Genomic DNA, 21,948 nt, shown 5'->3' on the forward strand with positions numbered 1-21,948 from the left:
CGGAAGGTGCCCAAGCTCACAGTAGGTCCGGCCCGCCGGAGGACCGACGCCCTCGAGAACGAGCTTTGCAACGAACTTATGACGTCACAGTAATCGGCTTGCCCACCGTGTTTCGCGAGTGCTCAGCCTCTTTCGCGAGTGCTCAGCCTCTTGTATGGTCCAAGGGAAATCTGTATGTAATTGAAAATGTACCCAGTAAAGGTCTTACCTTTGTCTTGTGCTATCGTGATCATGCATTTAAACACGCAGTCAAGAATTATTGAACTCATTGAAATAGTTACGGGTTCCCCGCCGGAGACATCCGTTTGCACTCGTAAAACGTGCAGCTTCACGTGCTGCGAAGTACGCGCCAAGCCGTGTCTTTCTCGTGAGCCTTGACACGTGATCGTGTGATGTCAATTGGGGCGAGGGGCCGGCGCCACGTTGAAACCGGCCCCCTACAAGCTGTAACATCCGTATTTCCATTCTTTCGATATCCAGTGCCCATTTCCACACCCTACTAAGTGCGTACCTCTAGACTGTTGCTGCGTATTCTGATCTCAATTGCCTCCTTTATACTGGAATCCCAATATGTTGATCCATGAGCCAAGAGCCTTCCGTTTTCAGACTATATTTTGCGCTCTTTTTCTAGTAAATGTTGACCTATGGCCGATTTGACAACACCCTTTGCTTCATATGTGGCTTGCGCTCTGTACAACGCTCTGCAGCTGTCTGAATACCTTGACTTATACGAGGTGCGACAGTAAAGTAATGAGACTGATTTTCCTTGCAAGATGTGGCAACCCTGCAGGCTTGCATAAGCACTATATCTATGACCTTGGTCTATAAGTTGCTTCTAGTCCAAGCAGCACATCGATGCAACTACTCAGTCGTGAGTTGTGCTGTAATAAGTTAACACGTGTTTGTGTCTCTCGTCACGGAAATGGAACGACATAATATTGCGCAACGGTATGCCATTTCTTTTTGAGTCAAATTGAGTGAAAACGCGACGAAAACTTACGGTAACCTTCAGAAGGCTTTAGGAGCGGAGGTCACATCAAGAGCTGAAGTTTTCCATTGGCATAAAATGTTTAGTGAAGCCAGAACGAATGTTGAAGATGAAGAATGCTGTGGACGACCATGAATCTCACGGACGGATGTCAACTTGGCCAGGGTGCGTGAACTCGTACGATCTGATCGAAGATTATCTATGAAAAATGATTGGAGGAGAACCGAACATCAATCGAGAAATGGTTCGTCTAATAATAACTGAAGATCTTGGTATGAGAAAGATTTGTGCAAAAATGGTCCCCAAAAATCTCGCACCACAACAGCGAGAAACACGGAAAAATGCGGCAGCCGATCTATTAGCGCAAACGGAAATCAATCCAAAATTGTTGAGCCGTGTAATCACTGGTGATGAAAGTTGGTTTTTTTCAGTACGATCCAGAGACAAAACGCCGTTGTTCGCAACGGTGCTCAAAGGGATCACCCAGACCAAAAAAATGCTCTCATGTGAAAGTCAAAAGTGAAATGCATGCTTGTGTGCTTCTTTGATTCCAAGGGAATCGTTCATAAAGAGTGGGTGCCTCGTGGACAAACAGTTAACCAACATTACTAAAAAGATATTTTAGAAAGACTTCATAAAAGAGTTCTTCATGTCCGTGTCAACATTGCTGATAATTTGATTCTGCATCACGATAATGCGCTATTCCATACTGCTCTGTAAGTAGCCTCAAAACAAATTTCATTACTACCACAGCCACCTTATTCACCAGATATCGCTCCATGCGACTTTTGTTCTATTTCCAAGAGTCATAACGGCCGCCAAGGGACACCGTTTTCAAACAGCACAAGATGTCCAAAAAGCTGTGACGAGGGTCTTGGAGGATATTACAGAAGATGAGTTCCAGAAATGTTACCATCAATGGCAGAAGCGCTGGAAAAAGTGTGTGCAATTTGAAGGGAACTACTTTCAAGGAGACAACACTAAACTTGACTAAAACGGTAAGCAAATTTTTTTTTCACATCAGTCTCATTAATTTATTGTCGCACCTAGTATTGTTGCTGCCACAAACACAAGGATCACTATGCACACTGGGCACCTGAAGAGCTCTGTTAGAGCGCAGCATAACTCGTGAACACGCTACCGCACATAGTAAAGATGATATCTGACGACGACCTCTCACATTCTGAATTGCAGCATTGGAAACACGTGTTCAGAGAGAATACTTATAGCGAGCGATACCTTCAAAGCACTTTAAGATGTCATCGACGGATTACAGCTTGTCAATCGGCTGAAGAGGCCAAGCCGGCTGCTTTTCTACAAACTGTGGGTCATCAGCAGCATATTAGGACATGGGCTGCAGAGACACGGACCGAGACCACTGTTGTGGCCCGTCCCCGTGATAGGAGGTATGCCGCGCCCTGTTGAAGACGAGATAGCTCTTCGTATGCCCTGCGTGTATCATGTCGCTTGCGAATGCGGCAACATTTATATACGTCAAACTATTCGCTCAGCTCCAAAGCGTTGCGCATGACCCCAAGCGACTGTTAAACAAAGGAGCTGGCCAAGTTGGCCATAGATGGGCGTTGTCTGGAAAACGGGCACAAAATGCAGTTTGAAAACACGAGGGTCTTGGTTCGTGGATCAACATATTGGGATTCCGGTAGAGATCAGAATAAATAGCAACAATTTTCGCAGGGACTAGCAGCGCTCACTTAGAAAACATGGGGCGGGTGTTGGATACCGACAGAAAGCAAAGACGGATGCCTGACGCTTGTAGCGAAGCGGTAGTGGCAGTTTCAAATGTGCCACTTCACTCGGTTTCGCGGCGGACCAGAGCTGCTAAGAGCTGCCCAACTCGCGCTCTACAAACACGTCCTTCTCTTATTCTAGCCAGAGGCTGCACTCGTGCCTACATAAGCAGGAAGCCTTACCGGCACCGGTGGTCAGTGGTTTTTACTCGTAACGGCGTTAGCCGTCATAGCCAACGAAGGCTGGAGTATTTTATTCGAAATGGCGGGGCCTGAAAACCGAGAACATTTTTTTCAATATTTTGGTTGACGCTAGTCATTTGTTGCTAGATGACCGCTTGATAAGCAGACCACCGCTTAGCAGTAAACAGATTTTAGTGAAGCAAGTCGCAAATCGTTTGCAGTTCATTTTTAAAAATTACTACAGGACCGCTCTCAAGGCAATAGTTACCATCTCCACCGGCAGGAACTGAAATTTTCCGTGACGTCAGCCCTGTAGAATTAAGGGAGGTCATCACTATATACGAGCCACAGATCAATCTCAGCAGTTCCTGACGATGAAAGTGACTAATACCTTCGAGTACTTAAGTTTTTACTCAAAATAGACGGGGCTTGTTCACTGAGAAAACCTTATACCTGGATTCCGTTGCTGAAAACTCCGAAGTCGGTTCTTAGCACGTATTACGACGTCTATAAAATTCTATAAAATAAGTCTATAAACCTGATTACTGATTGTACATAAACAGTAACAGACTAATACCAATTAATTACTGTTTCACAGAATGGTGCAGCTGAGAGACGAAAAGCAGCAGATGCCAGACGATTTCCAAAATGAACTCTGCAAGTGGTCCCTTGAGTGTAAGTAGTTTCTGAAACACAAATATTCCAGACCTTCCCGTCCAATTGGCAACTTTTCATGAGACAGCTTCAAACCACATCATTCTATACATTTCACATAGATTACTCGATCTTATTTTTTGGCTGTATCAATGAAGGTAAAACATGTGGTAAATTTTCATTGACGCAACGCAACTTATAAGTTTACTTAGGCAGCAGTTGTGAGACGTCGTTACTCGATGTGCGTCCTACCGAGACGGCGAGAACACATCAATTAAAAGAGTTTTGCATTCTCAGTTTTGGTGGGTGCAGCTCAGTTACAACTGTGCGGCGAGATATTTGTTGAGATTACGACACTGTACCTCTTACAGTAGCAGGGGCGTACGGATCTTGCATTTCACCACGGCCTAACAGGTCACCTGATCTCACGCTATGCGTGCGTTCTTTTTCTTATGAGATTGGGGGGGGGGGGGGGGGGAGGCGGAGGAGAGAGTGAGGTTCCCCTTCCAAAAACTATGGTTGAAGTGCGACACCACACAGCACCAGCACCACATAGACAAATGTAATGTATTGCGAATACATAGAAAGAAGGATCCTTTATTGTATGATTATATGATAGCGGAACAAACACTGGTAGCAGTTACTTCTGTAAAATATCTGGGAGTATGCGTACGGAACGATTTGAAGTGGAATGATCATATAAAAATAATTGTTGGTAAGGCGGGTACCAGGTTGAGATTCATTGGGAGAGTGCTTAGAAAATGTAGTCCATCAACAAAGGAGGTGGCTTACAAAACACTCGTTCGACCTATACTTGAGTATTGCTCATCAGTGTGGGATCCGTACCAGGTCGGGTTGACGGAGGAGATAGAGAAGATCCAAAGAAGAGCGGCGCGTTTCGTCACTGGGTTATTTGGTAACCGTGATAGCGTTACGGAGATGTTTAATAAACTCAAGTGGCAGACTCTGCAAGAGAGGCGCTCTGCATCGCGGTGTAGCTTGCTCGCCAGGTTTCGAGAGGGTGCGTTTCTGGATGAGGTATCGAATATATTGCTTCCCCCTACTTATACTTCCCGAGGAGATCACGAATGTAAAATTAGAGAGATTAGAGCGCGCACGGAGGCTTTCAGACAGTCGTTCTTCCCGCGAACCATACGCGACTGGAACAGGAAAGGGAGGTAATGACAGTGGCACGTAAAGTGCCCTCCGCCACACACCGTTGGGTGGCTTGCGGAGTATCAGTGTAGATGTAGATGTAGAACTCCCGAGAGGATCGCAAAAATCTGAGACAAGTTTCACTGACTTCTGTACGTTTGTATAGTGGGAACACAATTTCTTTTATGAATGGTAAGCGAATACCTTGATCCTAAAACACCCTCTAATGCTTCAGAGCACTCTGCCACGGTATTTCTTCCCACTTTCCTATCACCTTTCAGTTAGTTCAGGGATATGCTGCGATGTACTGAAATCGTTGAGATCAAAGCGCTCATTGTGCGTTGCGTTCTTTGCGAGGAGGTCCGCGCACCCTGTATATCTGGACTGTTGGTAGCTGACGGTGCACTTGCCAAGTCAGATAAGATCAAGATGTCATTCAACAAATAGACTGGTGATATTTCGGTGGACTGTCATCTGGCCATCTTTTGGGTGACTGGTAAGGTTTTTGGGTACGAAAACAGACAGAGTAGATATAGATGAAAAAATGATACTTCATTATTAACTGTGTGACTAGAATTCAGAGGCTGCTAAATCTGTAGTATGGCTAGGACGTTACGGTAACTTCTACTGCAGATCCGCCCCCTTTTCGAGATGCAGTGCATTTTTGGCTATAATCGCAATGTCGTGTTGGAAGATGATACTTCTACAATCCAAGCCTCTTTGTTTTTCGTGAACTTAATCCAGAAGACTTGCGTAAGCTTCCGCAGACATTGCCTCCATGAATCAAGAGCATTAATGGGAAGCAACATCTTACTTTCAAGGCATAATGTTGTTTTGCAAAAACAGACATAATGTCTTACGAGATAACAACAATCAGTGATTTTATAATGTTACTTAAAATCCGTCTTGATTGCAAATTTTTTTATTATTCATATGACCGGTTTCGGTTCATTCAGAACCATCTTCAGATCTGATATTTCAGTTACAGGAGTAACCCGTCCAAATCCAGCAACTTTCACATGTCATGTGGAAATATTTAGAGCTGTGGTTACTATCTATGTGTCTGAATAGATGTTACTCTGCAGAGCAGTGACACACATTAAACCCTAATTTGCTTCAATCATTTATTTTCGTTCCTAATCAACCATAGTTGGGAATGATTATCTCCTAGAGTGTCACTGATAGTTACGCATCACGTAAGAATACAATCACACGCAAAATATCATGTAAAAATTAATTACAGAACAAATACAAACAAAGTAAGCCGCTTCAGCACTTGTGCAGAAAATAAAATGTAAAATACTCATCACTACACGCATTTACTCGTACTTGCGACGCCACTTTAAAGCGCTGTAAGTTACGCAACGCAGTGACATTTTAGAACACGAAACACAAAAGCTAAGAGGAAAGAAAGAAAGAAACACACACATTCACACATTCGTGTCAGGACGAACGTACATCTGTTAAGTCACAACGATCACACAAACTGAAGTACATGGCACAGCAATTTCAACGAACAATGTCAACTACCTATGTCCAAAGAAATGTCCAAAAACAGTTCGTAATTCAAATAAAACCTGTCCATATTTATTGCAACGTCTTTCTGTTTAATATGTGGATCGATTCAGAGCCAATAAACAAGTGGACAGATCTTTAGTAAGTGGCTTTAAACAAATACGTACGGAGTAGGCTTACAATATTTTTTGGGCCCATCCCAGGACATATTTCCGTATCATTCTTGGTCTAGCCAGGAATTATCTTTGAAATCACATAAAATTCTTAAAAGAGTACTTAAACGTTAATCTATTTATTCAGTTGTATGTTTCACATGATTTTTATAAAAGACAGTTTGTTTGTCTTAATTACATAATACAATTCACAACAAGAAATTTCTGAATTAATTTTAACATTTAGCGAATTTTGGACACTAGATGGTGAAAGCCTACTCTTTCCTGCAGACCAAATGCTCCAATACCTATGAAAACTCACTCAACTTGAGTAGAGATCTCACGCGAAGGCGTCGCAAACTGAACCATTGTAGGAATATTGCAACATGAAATATCAGCCTTTTGAGACATCTCAAAAATTTTCTTCTTCGTGCTTTACCGCTGCTGTTGATATCTCGAAGTTTCGGGTGTTCCGCCGGGTACCAGTGTTGGACGCACCGACCACAAGGATATCCAGATGTGCACCCGACTTTCAAGGCATAATGTTGTAGCAGCTATGGGTGATAAATCAAAGGAACGGATAGATTAGTCAACGATCGACACATTGTGCAAGGCAATGGTAATGTTAAATTCAGTGTGTGTTCTTGCATTATCCTCTTTGGAACTGTACTTAAGAGGTGTTATGACAAAACGATTTATCATTATTTCAGAATTCTGGCAAACATTCAAACTCCCTTCAGTAATTACCAAATTAACCGAATGCAGTAGCTCCCGACACCACGATTCCATCAGATGGAGAGGTATCAGTCTCGAGAACAGCAACTTCTTGTGACCTTTCACAACGTCGTCTATGGAAACGCCAGGACCCAAACTGAGACTCATCGCTAAAAACCACGCAATGGCACTCAGCGCCATAGTTCACTGTGACCCTATACCATATTGTGTACGGTACGAGGTCGGTGGGAAGCGGAAAATGGCGTAATGAGATCTCAGCGAAGCTTTCAGTCATTTGTTCCCTTTGATTCGTGTTGACACACTGCCTGTAACCTCTGGGAGGGTTTTATTTGTTTTCTTCCGTCTATTTATAAGAGCGAGTCGACAAATATAACATCTTTTGGGGTGTAATCCTTCTGAAAGCAACCAACTCTACATTTCTTGCAACTCTGTTGTCCGGAGTCAACCTCGGTAGTACTCGTTCTACAGTCATTACGATACAGCCAACATTCTGTGCGCTCTGTCGGTATGATGTTCCCGTCTTCCGCGTGCCAATGACAACAATTTTCTCAAAGTTAGAAACATGCCGATAAGCTGCACTTGCACGTTCTTTAGGATTACTACGTTGCGATATTCACCTGAACCATTATTTTTTTGTATGTCCATGCTTTTGCCTGGAGGTCTTGGGGATCACGGCCTTTCACTACCAACTACCTAGAGAAACTTTCTTGCAACTCCAATCAGTTTGCAGTTGATGATTGGCGTGTTGGCATCACGGTTACAGATAGTCTGCGTAAACCAGTTATGTTGGCCACTGATGCAGCGTATATATGGTCCATGATAACCCCTCCAGCATCAAGTAAGGAGCACTGAAGCGGCGAAACTGATAGCTACGCAATAAATAAGATCATAAGGATGGCTGTAGGCGCTTCATTTTCTTACAGTAACCATTATGTACTCTCACTGTTCTTCATCTGCATGGATGCCTTTTCATGTGCCGAAGATGCTGAAAGTAAGCTAGTATAAGCAACAAATACTGATCACGGCAAACATGGTGTATATTATACTTCGTTTGATAAAAATGTTCATGTTTTAACCTTTACCTTTCCGTCGGTGTATTAATTGCTTACAAAGCTTTTCGGACAGATACACTATCTTTGATTCAACATTCTTATGATATACAACTTGTAAGATTACAGTTATTAAATAGAAAGATTTACGCAGCAGACTTTGAAGTCAGCGCAGCCACAGCATGGACGTATCATTCTGAAAAGACAAGACCGCTTTAGATGTAAGTCCTTTATTTACAGGTACGGATGGTTTCACAGCATTTTAGCTTCATCATCAAAATGAGATCTGTACCAAGTGATAGGCAAAGATTGATGTAAGCAAGAAAATATAACTAAATTGAAAATGAATATACTCACAAAATCAAGTCATGTACCGATCGAGAGAAGAGAATGGCATGACCAAGCGTTTATCGTTGGCAAATTTTTAGATAAATAGCGGACGTCAAGTATAAAATAACACCTAACGCCCCCGTGATACCTAGAAAGGACGAAAGCTACTAAAAGGATTTCGTAATAGGACAGTGTCAGGTAGGAAAAATTCGCATAAAATCCGCCCACCATGAGTAACAGTATCTGGTGAGGTAGCGCGGTCCCCGTATACCGAAACTGTGATCACATCATTGACCGTAAATAATCATCTACGGTATAATGTGAAATTTGAGCAGCTACTGCTCCCTCATTTGCCTAAAATGGATTGAAAAACATACTGGAAAAGACGAAGTTATTCAATCTTGAATTGCAGTAATCCCCAAAATATTCAGTATAAAACTATTTAAGAGCTTAGCACGAGACTGGCATGAAGTGAAACGGGGCTGAATATCGTGTCGTACATGAACAGTTCAATTGGCAGAAAGTAACATTGCGAAACCAGATGTCAAGAGGCTGAAGAAGGCAAAAAGGCATTATTCTTAAAAATTCCTTGCAGGGTGATATACAACACACCATAAAACTTAAAAATGCAAATCAGGATACGTGAGGCAAGCATGAGTATCACAGAATACCTTACCTTGGCAGAATTTCCGAACACTTCGGTAGACGACTGCACCCCAGTAACATTAAACGTGCTTACCTTATTCTCACAAGCGTGGTCCAGGTGTGGAAGCCAAGATTAAAACAACTGTCCTACATTGTAACTGGCGCCATGGCTGTCCAATGAGACATACCGACGAGAAGGGTAGAAGTTTTGAAGTAAAATCCAAAGAGAACCATAATGTGGGTAATTAGAAGTCGCCCTTAAGTTCGCACCTGACAACACACTCATACTGTTAGTAGCAATGAGTTTTTCGTCCTTTTTACTGAATTGCGTTGCTTTCTGCAGATTGAGCTGTTTAGGTAAGAAACGATATTCAGCCCCATTTCATTTCATGTCAGTTTCGTACTAAGCTTTAAAATAATTTGTACTGGTCTTTCTGAGGAACTGACTGACTGGGCCTCTATCAGTATGTTTTTGAATCCGTCTCAGGCAGATGAGGCACCGATAGTTGTTAAAATTTCAGATTATCCCGTAGATGATCATTTACGGTCTGTGCTACGATCGTTGTTTCGGTATATGGGGACCCCACTTGGTCACCAGATACTGTTACTCATTGTGAGTGGGATTTATTAGTATGTTACCTACGTGGCAGTCTCTCATTAGGAATTGCTTTGATCAGCTTTGTCCTCTATAGGTATCAACGGAGCGTTTCATTTAATTTTGTGTCTGACATCCACTACTTAGTGAAAGAACTGTTGACGGTGACAGCTGGATCATTCCATTCTCTTATCTCTATGACTTGGTTTTGTACGATCATCCTTTATACACTTTTCATTCTAGATACGTTTTCTTGCCTTATATGAGTCTTTGTCTATCACTCTGTACAGATTGCACCTGATGATGTAGCTAAAACGCTGTGAAACTGGTCATGGAGATAAATAAAGGACTTAACAGGAAAACTAGTCTTATCTTTTCAAAATGAAATATTGAAATTAAACTATTTCGGAATGCCGCTAAATTATTAGTTATGCTGAGGCCAGTGTCAGTAGTAACTGAAGCCACTGAAATCTCCACATTACTAATCGAAACTCGCGGCCCCGGATATCCTCGGCGAAAGAAGAGCACCGGCAGTTAATGTGGTTTTAGCGCCGTTGAGTCTGTCTTCTATAGCAAACTATCACACAAAGTGAATTTATGTGCATCTCAAGCCAATGCCTCATTTACCGTCATTGTAGAAGACTTATATTTAGATTCATGTCAATTCGGTACCTCCGCAGGTGAAGGCTGGCAATAGTGCAGTCAGCGTTCGCAGTACGAACTGTAGCAGATGATTTTATACCCAGTATGTAAAAAGTCTGGCGACGGCAGAAAGTGCGGTAGCGATGTGATGCCAACGCTGTGTTGTGACGCTGGTCCTCCTCCACTGTGCAGCTGTGTCGTTGGTGGCTCTGGATTCACGCCTAGGCTGTCTAGAGCCCAACCTACCGGCGGATTCCGAGCCCCAGAAGATGATCGACGCGGTCCAGTTCATCTTGGACGCCACATTCAAGCTGGAGTTCCGGCTGTCGCCCTGGAAATTCATCAGCACGCCTACGTGGCGGCGTTACGTCAAGGCCCTCGACTTCTTCTACGTGTGAGTGCATCTCTACTGCGAGGCCATCAATACTTTTAAAAAATTATCATCAACTGTGCTGACAAAATTGCCGCTGAACAATACATGTTATTCACAAACTTAATTTCTTGACAAACGTGGAACTCCCACTCATTTACATTTATGTTGAAACTGTAATGGCAACTTTGAGATATTCACCCCACACTAGAAATTAATTATCTGGTGACAGAGGTTTTAATAAATTCTGGTATGTGTCTCAACGAGTAAGTATCGGACTGCAAAATAGAAAATCTAGTATCCTGGAAGGCAAAGGTCCTGAGTTTGAGTCTCGGTCCGGCACACAGTTTTAATCTGCCAGGAAGTTGCGTCTGGTATCCTATAATCATGTGGTCCTTAATCAGACCTTCCACCTCCGGAAATTACTTGCGATAGTGAAAAACGCCAAGTTTCAGTGTGGTTCAGAGCCCATGATATGACAGCTCAAAGTTCAAGACAAGACAATGTCATACCAGTTACAATTGTGGCGCTGAAACCAAACACCAGGTTGACGACAGCCTTAAGTTTCTTTATTTATTTTAAACATTTGTACATGAGTGCAATTCTTAAAATTAATCTCAAAAGGAAGTATTGGAAGCACCAGATAAAAGAATGTCATGAAGAACATAACTTTTGTTTCCTGAAAATACTTTTTCCAACAACTGCTAGAATGGTTACAGTTACACTTCTGAAATAATTAACATCTATCCCTGAGAACAAAGTATTAAAAAATGAAACAATAATATGTCAGTTTCATCAATAATTATATCAGGGTCACTTTCCAGGTTGCTGATTATTACTTCGAAAAAATGGAACACTGACAAATAGTTATACAGATAGGTTTATTGATAGATGGGATCTCCAATGTTAGGCGGGTTAGTGCGGCACCTGTTGGACATGGCTGTCAAGTAGGGGAAGAAAGCCAATGTGCACTCCACATGCATTCCGAGTGGAGTCATTCAGACGTGGATCGGGTCCTTCTGGATGACATGAAGAGAACCGGGTGCAGTCAACTGCAGATGGTGTCACACGTCGGTACCAATGATGTGTGTCGCTTTTGATCCGAAGAGATTGTCTCTGATTTCGAGCGGCTATCAGAAGTCGTAAAGGCTGCCAGTCTGTCAGTGGAGCTCACCATTTCCCGCTTAGTCGACAAAACCGATTGAGGCCCTCTGTTACGAAGCCGAGTGGAGCGTCGAATCAGAGGTTCAGACGGTTCTGCGACCGTGTAGGCTGCAGATTCCTTGATTTGGGCCATAGGGTGGCTGGGTTTCGTGTTCCGCTAAATAGGTCAGGAGTCCTCTACACGCAGGAGGTGGCTGTCCGGGTAGCAGGGGTTGTGTGACGTGGACTGGGTGGTTTCATAGGTTGCGGGGTCTCTGAGAAACATAAAAACAGCTTCAGTTCAAACTATGCATGTCGAACACAGGAAGAAAGTAAATCCAGGGACCATGGATAGAGTAGTTGTAAATTTCGCAGCTGTTTTGGGAAGATACCAGAGTTCCAAGTGCTAATAGAAAGCACTGAAAGGTGGCTCAAGCCAGAGATAAGACCAGTCGAAATTTTTGCGAAAGACCAAAATGTGTTAAGAAAAGATAGGTTAAACACAGTTGGCGACGGCGTATTTGATGCAATTAAAAGTAGTTTATCTTGTAGCGAAATAGAAGTAGATAGTTCCGGTGAGTTAATACGAGTAGAGGTCATTTTTGGCAAACGGAATAAAATAATAATTGGATCCTTTCACCGATCTTCCAACTCAGACTGTACAATTGCTGAAAGGTTCAAACAAAACCTGAGTCAAATTTCAAACTCGCACCCGACACTCTTGGTGGTGATTGTCATGTTTAAATCCGGAGTTACGTGTAAAACGTTGTCCGAAATTGCGCTAAACGAATTCTCTGAAAATTATCTCTAGCAGTTTGTTCATGGGCCCACTCGAATAGTAAACGGTTCTGTAAACACACTTGACCTCTTAGCAACAAATGATCCTGAGCTAATAACGAGCATCAAAACGGATACAAGGATTAGTAAAGCCAAGGATGTCGTAGCGAGACTGAACATTGTAACTCTCAAATCCTCCAAAAATATAAGAAAAATATATCTATTCAGAAGAGCAGGTAAAAATTCGCTTGATGTCTTCCTGAGAGGCAATCTCCACTCCTTCCAAATTAATAACAGAAGTGTAGATCAGATGTGGCTTGAATTCAGAGACAGGTTTATACCAAATAAATTAACAAACAATTAAACAATGTAGATGATCCCCCTTAGTACACAAAACAGGTCAGAACACTGTTGTACAAACAGCGAAAAAAGCATGCCAAATTTAAACGATCGGAACATCTCCAAGATTGGTGATCTTTTACAGAAACTCGAAATTTATCATGGATTTCAATGCGAGATGCTTATAATAGCTTCCACAACGAAACTTTGTCTCGAAACCTGGCAGAAAATCCAAAGGGATTCTGGTCGTATGTAAAGTATGTCAGCGGCATGACACAATCACTGTAGTGAAATTGCGTTCTGCGTGATAGGAATGGAAATATCTCTCGATGACAGTGCTGCTAAAGCAGAGTTACTGAACAGAGTCTATCCAAATTGCTTCAGCAAAGAAAACGACGTAAACATTCCAGAATCCGAATCAAGTACAACTGCCAACATGAGTAACTTAGAAGTAGATATCTTCGAAACAGTGAAGCAACTTAAATCACTTAATCAAAGCAAGGCCTCCGGTCCAGACTGTATATCAGGTTCCTTTCAGCGTATGGTGATGCAATAGCTACATACTTAACGACAACAGCTCGCTCGACGAGAGATCCGTATCCAAAAACTAGAAAAACTAGAAAGCTGCATAGGCCACACCAACGTTCAAGAAAGGCAGTAGGCGTAATCCATTAGATTACGTGTCAGTATCATTAACGTCGATATGCAGCAGGATTTTGGAACTTATATTGTGTTCAAAGATTATGAATTACCTCGAAGAGAACGGTCAATTGACACACAGTCAACACGGATTTAGAAAACATCGCTGTTGTGAAACGCAAGTAGCTCTTTACTCACAGTGGTATTGACAAGGGATTTCAAATTGATTCTGTATTTCTAGATTTGCAGAAGGCTTTTGACAATGTATCTTAGAAGCGGCTTGTAGTGAAATTGCGTTCTTATGAAATATCGTCTCAGTAATGTGACTGGCTTCATGATTTCCAGTCAGAGAGGTCACAGTTCGTAGTAATGGACGGGAAGTCCTAGAGTAATCTGTGGTGTTCCCCAAGGTAGTGTTATGGGCCCTCTGCTGCTCCCTATCCATATAAACGATTTAGCAGAGAGTCTGAGCAACCGTCTTAGGTTGTTTGTAGATGATTGTGTCGTTTATCGCCTATTAAAGTCATCTCTACGGTGCGATAATTGGCAATTGACTCTGAATAATGAAAAGAGTGAGGTCATCCACATGAGTGTCAAAAGGAATCTGCTAAACGTCGATTACAAGATAAATTATTCACATCTGAGGGCCGTAAATTGAAGTAAATACCTAGGAAATACATTTACGATTATCTGAATTGGAAAGAACACATAGAAATTATTCTGGGGAAGGCGAATCGGAGACCACGTTACTGGCAGAAGATGCAACAGATATACTAAAGAGAATCTGCATTATGTTTGTCCGTCCTATCTTGGAGCCCTGCTGCATGGTGTGGGATCCTTACTCCTTACCAGATAGGATTAACCGAGGAGGTCAACAAATTTCAAGGAAGAGCAGCACGTTTTACTATCGAGAAATACGGGAGAGATTGCCGCAATAATTGGGGTGAACGTCATTGAAACAGAGGCCTTTTTCCTTGCCGCGGGATCTCACGAAATTTCAATCACCATCTTTATTCTCGAAATGCGAAAACATTTTGTAGGCGCCGACATCATAAAATAAGAGAAACCAGAGCTCGCATCATTGTGAAGGTGGTTAGATGAACACTTAGATGTGAATTGTAGAGTATCAACGTAGATTCAGATGAGTACAGGTGGGGATCAGTCATTAGGCAGCGCCGTCTTGGTGTGGGAGTCGTCAGCAAGCATTAAAGAATGGAGCGGCTGCTGTGAGCGAGGCTCCAGTCTCGGCAAGTATCTGTCAACTGTGACTGACAAATGACTGCTCAGATCGGAAGTACCGAGCGACAGTCCATCATACGCGGAAGGGAACATCAGACCTACCATTAAAGTGCCTGATGGTTCCAACGAAACTCAAGATGACAGAGAGAAAGCTGAAATGCTTGATTCGGTCAACTGGAATTGTTTCACACACAGTACGAATATCTAGACCTTGAGATAGGTGATCGCTGACTCGACAATGAACTAAAACCGCTTAATACTAGTAAAGAATCTTTGCCGGAGATACGTGTAAGATTCTACACCATGTGACGTAAGATAGTGGAGAAACAAAGGGTACCAAGTGATAAGAAAAAAAGCACAGGTCTTTCCCGCTTACTAAAAGGACCGACGGGAAGATGCACATAATTACCGGTCAGCATCGCTGATGTCAAGACAGCATTTTTAAAGTACGGAAATTTCGTCTTTAAAAATTAGTTTGGGTTCATCAAACACAAATCTTGTGGAACTCAGCTTGCTCTGTTCGTCCAAGAGATGAAGATCGATGAAGAAAACTATTCGACCAGGTGGGTATCGTGTTTCTTGACTTTTAGGAGTCGTTCGATAGAGTTCCGCAGTGTCACGTAAAGAACGAAAAATGAGCTTATCGAGTACTAAAATTACCAAATTTTTGACTGGATCCAATGTTTTGTAATACACAGAGCTCGGCATGTCATTCGTAAAGCTACTAAATCGATAGATGTGAAGCTATCTCGGGAATACGTCAAAAAAATCTTATAATGCCTTTATTATTTACGAGGATGCCATGTGGGTGGAGGATGAAATTTGTAATAATATAGTTGCCTGGTTGTTGCCGTCTGTAAAGTTCAGTCACTAATCCATTTTGTGGTTGAAGCTTACTTTTCGTCCGTGTTTGTTTTTCAATATTTTATTATCGGAACAGGCTTCGGCCCGACAATAGTAAAGCTGCACCAAACTTTGTGTGGGTGTTAAAAAAGTATTTGTGTTTGCTCAAGGGAGAACCCCATTCTTAGAATTAAATATATCATCATTAAAGTGGAGTTCATCAACTAGCTAAAATAGTCAAAATCATTTCACCGCATGCAAAACACTTCACTTGTGCCGGATTTAGCACGGTCGGGATTACTGATAGAACACAGTATTATATGGTAAAGAAGTAAATGGAAAATAAAATTGGGATGAAATGATACTTGCACTGCAGAGAAGTTTGCGTCCTCTGGAGCTGAATATTTATCAAAAGTGGATGTCAGGCTGCATGTGGCTGGGTGACTCAATTCTGCTAAGCTTTAAAAGCTGTAACCGATCATTAACACCCAATATCAAACTTCGCCAAATCACAAAAATTATACGTGATGTTGTACGCTGGAAATGGACAAGAGTATAAACAGTAGACCAAGGTACTCACAAGCAATGCTAAGCTATTGAAATCTTTCAGGACATCGATGAGACATATAAACGCCGCCATGGACCGCATCAAGGCAAAGGGCGAGAACTGCACGGGCGAGTCGAGCGTGCTGGAAAGACTGTTGCTCCAGAACGATGACCCTGGAGTCGCATGCGTCATGGCACTGGACATGATGTTCGCCGGCGTCGACACGGTGGGTGGTTAGTGTGCATGTGTGCGTGATTGCTAGTTGTAATTCATGTGAGTCAGGATAGGGGTGTGAGCGTGGAGAGGATATCAAGTACAGGTGCCGTCCAAAGGCTTTGTCTCCTGACACCGAAAATTGGTGGGCTCGTTCATACTTACTCCCATCTCGATGCTATTCTCTTTATGGTTCAAATGGCTCTGAGCACTATGAGGTCATCAGTCCCCTAGAACCTAGAACTACTCAAACCTAACTAACCTAAGGACATCACACACATCCTTGCCCCAGGCAGGATTCAAACCTGCGACCGTAGCGGTCGCGCGGTTCCAGATTGAAGCGCCTATAACCGCTCGGCCACTGTGGCCGGCAGTCTCTTTATGTTCTCGTATTTTATGCCAGCTTGACTCTCTCGTCGTCTATGGCTTCTTCCCTCCACCACTCCTTTCGGTCAGAGTAGTTAACAGAGAAAGAGAGTTACAAAATTCGAAAAGGGAAATGCAAAGGCTCATTATAGATGTAATTGAGATCAGTGAAATGGAAAGAAGACAGGGATTTCTGGTCAGACGAATATACCTTAATTTCAACAACAGTAGAAAGTGGTATAACTGTGGTAGGATTCATTAAGAAAGTGAGCTCCTGTGAACACTTCAGTGATAGGGTTGTTATTAGATTCGACAGCAAACAAACACCAACAACGATGGTTCAGGTATATAAGCCGACGTCGTAATCAGCAGCTGAAGTGCTAAAGTATATGAAGATACTGAACTGGTAATTGAATATGTAAAGGGGAATGAAAATCAAATAGTCATGGAGGAGGAACGAGGTTGCAGGGGAAGGAATAAAAGAAAGAGTTACTGGAGAATATGGCTTCGCAGTAGGAATGAGAGAGTAGAAAGACTAACCGAATTCACTTGGTAATAGCGAATACTCTGCTCAAGAATCCCAAGAGTAGGAGGCGTACTTGGGAGTGAACGAGAGACACGGGGAGGTTCCAGCTAGATTGCACAATTGACCAACAGAGATTCCGAAAACAGATATTGGGTTGTAAGGGGTACCGAAATGCGTATATAGACACAGATCACAATTTATTAATGATGAAGAGTAGACAGAAGCTAAGACAATCGTCCGAAAGAATCAGTATGGAAGGAAATGGGATGCTGTTGTACAGAGGAGTGACGAGACGCATTTGCAGTTCGATAATGATGTAGACATCGCGATAAGTAACACCTGACTAAGTAACTCATGTAAAGAGGAGTGGACATCTCCAAAAAGAGCAATAACAGATGTTGGACAGACATTAATGGGTACAAGGAACGTAACTTCGAAGAAACCTTGGGTAGCAGATGAAATACTTCAATCAATAGACGAAAGAAGGAAGTACAGAAATGTTCAGGGAAACACACGGAATACGGAAATATATACACGGTGATACAAAAAGGTACGGCCAAACTTTCAGGAAACATGCCTCACACACAAATAAAGAAAAGATGTTATGTGGACATGTGTCCGGAAACGCTTAATTTCCATGTTAGAGCTCATTTTACTGTCGTCAGTATGTACTGTACTTCCTCGATTCATCGCCAGTTGGCCCAATTGAAGGAAGGTAATGTTGACTTCGGTGCTTGTGTTGACATGCGACTCATTGCTCTACAGTACTAGCATCAAGCACATCAGTACGTAGCATCAACAGGTTAGTGTTCATCACGAACGTGGTTTTGCAGTCAGTGCAATGTTTACAAATGCGGAGTTGGCAGATGCCCATTTGATGTATGGAATAGCAAGGGGCAATAGCCGTGGTGCGGTACGTTTGTATCGAGACAGATTTCCAGAACGAAGGTGTCCCGACAGGAAGATGTTCGAAGCAATTGATCGGCGTCTTAGGGAGCACGGAACATTCCAGCCTATGACTCGCGACTGAGGAAGACCTAGAACGACGAGGACACCTGCAATGGACGAGGCAGTTCTTCGTGCAGTTGACAATATCCCTAATGTCAGCGTCAGAGATGTTGCTGCTGTACAAGGTAACGTTGACTACGTCACTGTATGGAGAGTGCTACGGGAGAACCAGTTGTTTCCGTACCATGTACAGCGTCTGCAGGCACTATCAGCAGCTGATTGGCCTCCACGGGTACACTTCTGCGAATGGTTCATCCAGCACTGTGTCAATCCTCATTTCAGTGCAAATTTTCTCTTTACGGATGAGGCTTCATTCCAGCGTGATGAAATTGTAAATTTTCACAATCAATATGTGTGAATTCGCACGCAATTGTGCAATCACCTCATCAACACAGATTTTCTGCGAACGTTTGGGCAGGCATTGTTGGTGATGTCTTGATTGGGCCTCATGTTATTCCTCCTACGCTCAATGGAGCACGTTATCATGATTTCATAAGGGATATTCTACCTGTGCTGCTAGAACATTTGCCTTTACAAGTACGACACAACATGTGGTTCATGCACGATGGAGTTCCTGCACATTTCAGTCGAAGTGTTCGTGCGCTTCTCAACAACAGATTCGGTGACCGATGGATTGGTAGAGGCGGACCAATTCCATGGCCTCCACGCTCTCCTGACCTCAACGCTCTTGACTTTCATTTATGGGGGCATTTGACAGCTCTTGTCTACGCAACCCCGGTACCAAATGTAGAGACTCTTCGTGCTCGTATTGTGGACGGCTGTGATACAATACGCCATTCTCCAGGGCTGCATCAGCTTATCAGGGATTCCATGCGACGGAGGGTGGATGCATGTATCCTCGCTAACGGAGGACATTTTGAACATTTCCTGCAACAAAGTGTTTGAAGTCACGGTGGTACGTTCTGTTGCTGTGTGTTTCCATTCCATAATTATTGTTATCTGAAGAGAAGTAATAATATGAGGTCTAACATGGAAAGGAAGCGTTCCTGGACACATGTCCACATAACATATTTTCTTTCTTTGTGTGTGAGGAATGTTTCCTGAAAGTTTGGCAGTACCTTTTTTGTAACACCCTGTATATATAAGAAACCAGCTAGAACTTAATGACTACCAACCTAATAGCCGGTGTGTCCACCTTTGACACGGATAACAGCTGCGAGGGTCGCGCCATGGAAGCAATGAGGCCTTGGTAGGTCGGTAGAGGGCGCTGGCACCTTATCTGTACACACAACTCACCTAATTCCCGGAAATTCCGGGGAGGGGGACGATGAGCTCTGACGCCACGTTAAATCACATCCCAGATGTGTTCCACCAGGTTCAACCTGGCGAGATGAGGGGCCAGAATATCAATTGGAACTCGCCACTGTGTTCCTCAAACCACTCCATCACACTCCTGGAATTGTGACATGGCGCATTATTGTTGAATAATGTCACTTTTGGGAAACATGATCTTCATGAAGGGGTGAAAATGGTCTGCAACCTGTCTACGATACTGATTGGCTGCCAAGGTGCCTTGCACGAGCTCCACTGTACCCATGGATGCCCCAGTGAATGTTCCCCAGAGGTCCGCATCTCGTGGTAGTGCGGGAGAGTTCTCGCTTCCCATGCCCGGGTTCCCGGGTTCGAGTCCCGGCGGGGTCAGGGATTTTCTCTGCCTCGTGATGACTGCGTGTTGTGTGCTGTCCTTAGGTTAGTTAGGTTTAAGTAGTTCTAGGGGACTGATGACCATAGATGTTAAGTCCTATAGTGCTCAGAGCCATTTGAACTATTTGTTGCCCAGAGCATAACGGAGCCACCGCCAGCTTGTTTCCGTCACACAGTACAGGTGTTCCCATGGAAGACGATGGATTCGCGTCCTCACATCGACTTTATGAAGAAGGTATCTGTATTCATCAGATCATTTAAATCCGCCAACGTTCATTGTGGACGGTCAGTCGTAGTTCCAGCTGTTGTGGTGTTAACATCGGCACACGCATGGGTCGTCGGCTGCTGGGTCCTATCGTTAGGAGTCTTCAGACACACTTTGCCCAGCATTAAAGCCTGATATTGGTTCCGCCACAGTTCGCCGTCTGTCCTGTTTTACCAGTTTGCGCAGCTTACGACGTCCGACACCTGTAATGAAGTGTGGCCGCCCAGACCATGACATCTGGACGTGGTTTCGCCTTGGTTTCACCATGTGTTAAAGACGCTCACCACAGTACTTCTCGAATACCCGACAAGTCGTATAGTTTCCGAATTGCTCGTGTTGAACCTCCGGGCCATCACAATTTGCACTCGGTCAAACACACAAGTCCATGACGTTGGGATTTGCTTCAAACCTTGTACACCTTTAGCAGGCCATTAAAACAACATAGTGTGCAAGTAGCAAGGTGCACTACTCTGACAATGCCGAGAAACTCGCAAGAGAAGTTTTGCGCGTCTATTGTGTAACTGATGTATCGGTGCATAGCTGCCGGACGGTAGAGTTCATGTTAGTTAAACTTCCCGCTTCGTAAGATGAACGTGTATGAGGTTACGGTTCGGCTCCTGCTCAAATCTTGCTTTTTGGAGTATAAGTGTAAATTCTTTGATATTCAAAACATTTGTACATGTACTAATCCTTGTTACTACATTAGCAAAATCTCAACGGAAGGCAGGTTAACTGCCAATAGTACCTGCATCTGTGTCTGCAGCTCGACCGGCCGCTGTGGCCGAGCCGTTCTAGGCGCTTCAGTCCGGAACCGCGCTGCTGCTACGGTCGCAGGTTCGAATCCGGCCTCGGGCATGGATGTATGTGATGTTCTTAGGTTAGTAAGGTTTAAATAGTACTAAATTTAGGGGACTGATGACCTCAGATGTTACGTCTCACACTGCGTAGAGCCATTTGCACCATCTGAATCTGCAGTTCTAAGCGTCGAGGTACAAAATAGTTTCGGGTACCTTACCAGATTGCTTGTGTAAAGGATTTCCCAAAATCGCGACAGGCATACGTTTTCAGGGAATCTATGCGTTTCTTCATTTACTTGTTGATGATTATAAATGTGTATGTTCTAATGATTAAATTTAATTAAAACAGTAAGCAGTCAAATAACATGAAATTCATTAAAAGTTATGCAAGTACACATGGTTTTTCTAATTTATATTATCTATCAAATGTCATATAAATTAAAATATATGACCAGTCGATGAAAACAATGCAGATTAATAATTAAGTTAGAGCAGGAGTCTAACTGCCGCTTCATAAGCGTTTGTCTTATGAAGCTGGAACGCTAACCACATTTTTTGTTTTCGTTACTGATCGTTGTGTTTGGACGTTGCGGACATTACATGACATCCATTACAATTCATTAGTTGATCCTTCCACTCAGTTATTTATTGCAGAGGCCAACCAGCTCTGACTGAACTCGCTAAGCTACCGTACCGGCATCACTTGACCACCAAGAACTCTTACAACTGTCACCTACACACAGACACATCAGTACATAATAGACGGGTGAAACTTCTCGTGTGATTTCCTCAGAATTGCCAGAGTAGTGCACACTACTAC

At 43.1% G+C, this 21,948-nt stretch overlaps 1 protein-coding gene across 1 annotated transcript in view; it reads left to right on the forward strand.

Moving 5' to 3' along the window:
- The window catches only part of LOC126482390 (probable cytochrome P450 301a1, mitochondrial), a 230,564-nt gene that overhangs the window by 119,381 nt on the left and 89,235 nt on the right, over window positions 1–21,948 (forward strand). Inside the window, exons 6-8 of the mRNA XM_050106497.1 lie at window positions 3,518–3,594; window positions 10,584–10,785; window positions 16,352–16,514. Of these exons, the coding sequence (XP_049962454.1) occupies window positions 3,518–3,594; window positions 10,584–10,785; window positions 16,352–16,514 (442 nt within the window). The remainder of the gene's footprint in view (window positions 1–3,517; window positions 3,595–10,583; window positions 10,786–16,351; window positions 16,515–21,948) is intronic.

The sequence above is a fragment of the Schistocerca serialis genome, chromosome 5, assembly GCF_023864345.2.
Source record: "Schistocerca serialis cubense isolate TAMUIC-IGC-003099 chromosome 5, iqSchSeri2.2, whole genome shotgun sequence".
In the NCBI taxonomy this organism is placed as follows: domain Eukaryota; kingdom Metazoa; phylum Arthropoda; class Insecta; order Orthoptera; family Acrididae; genus Schistocerca; species Schistocerca serialis.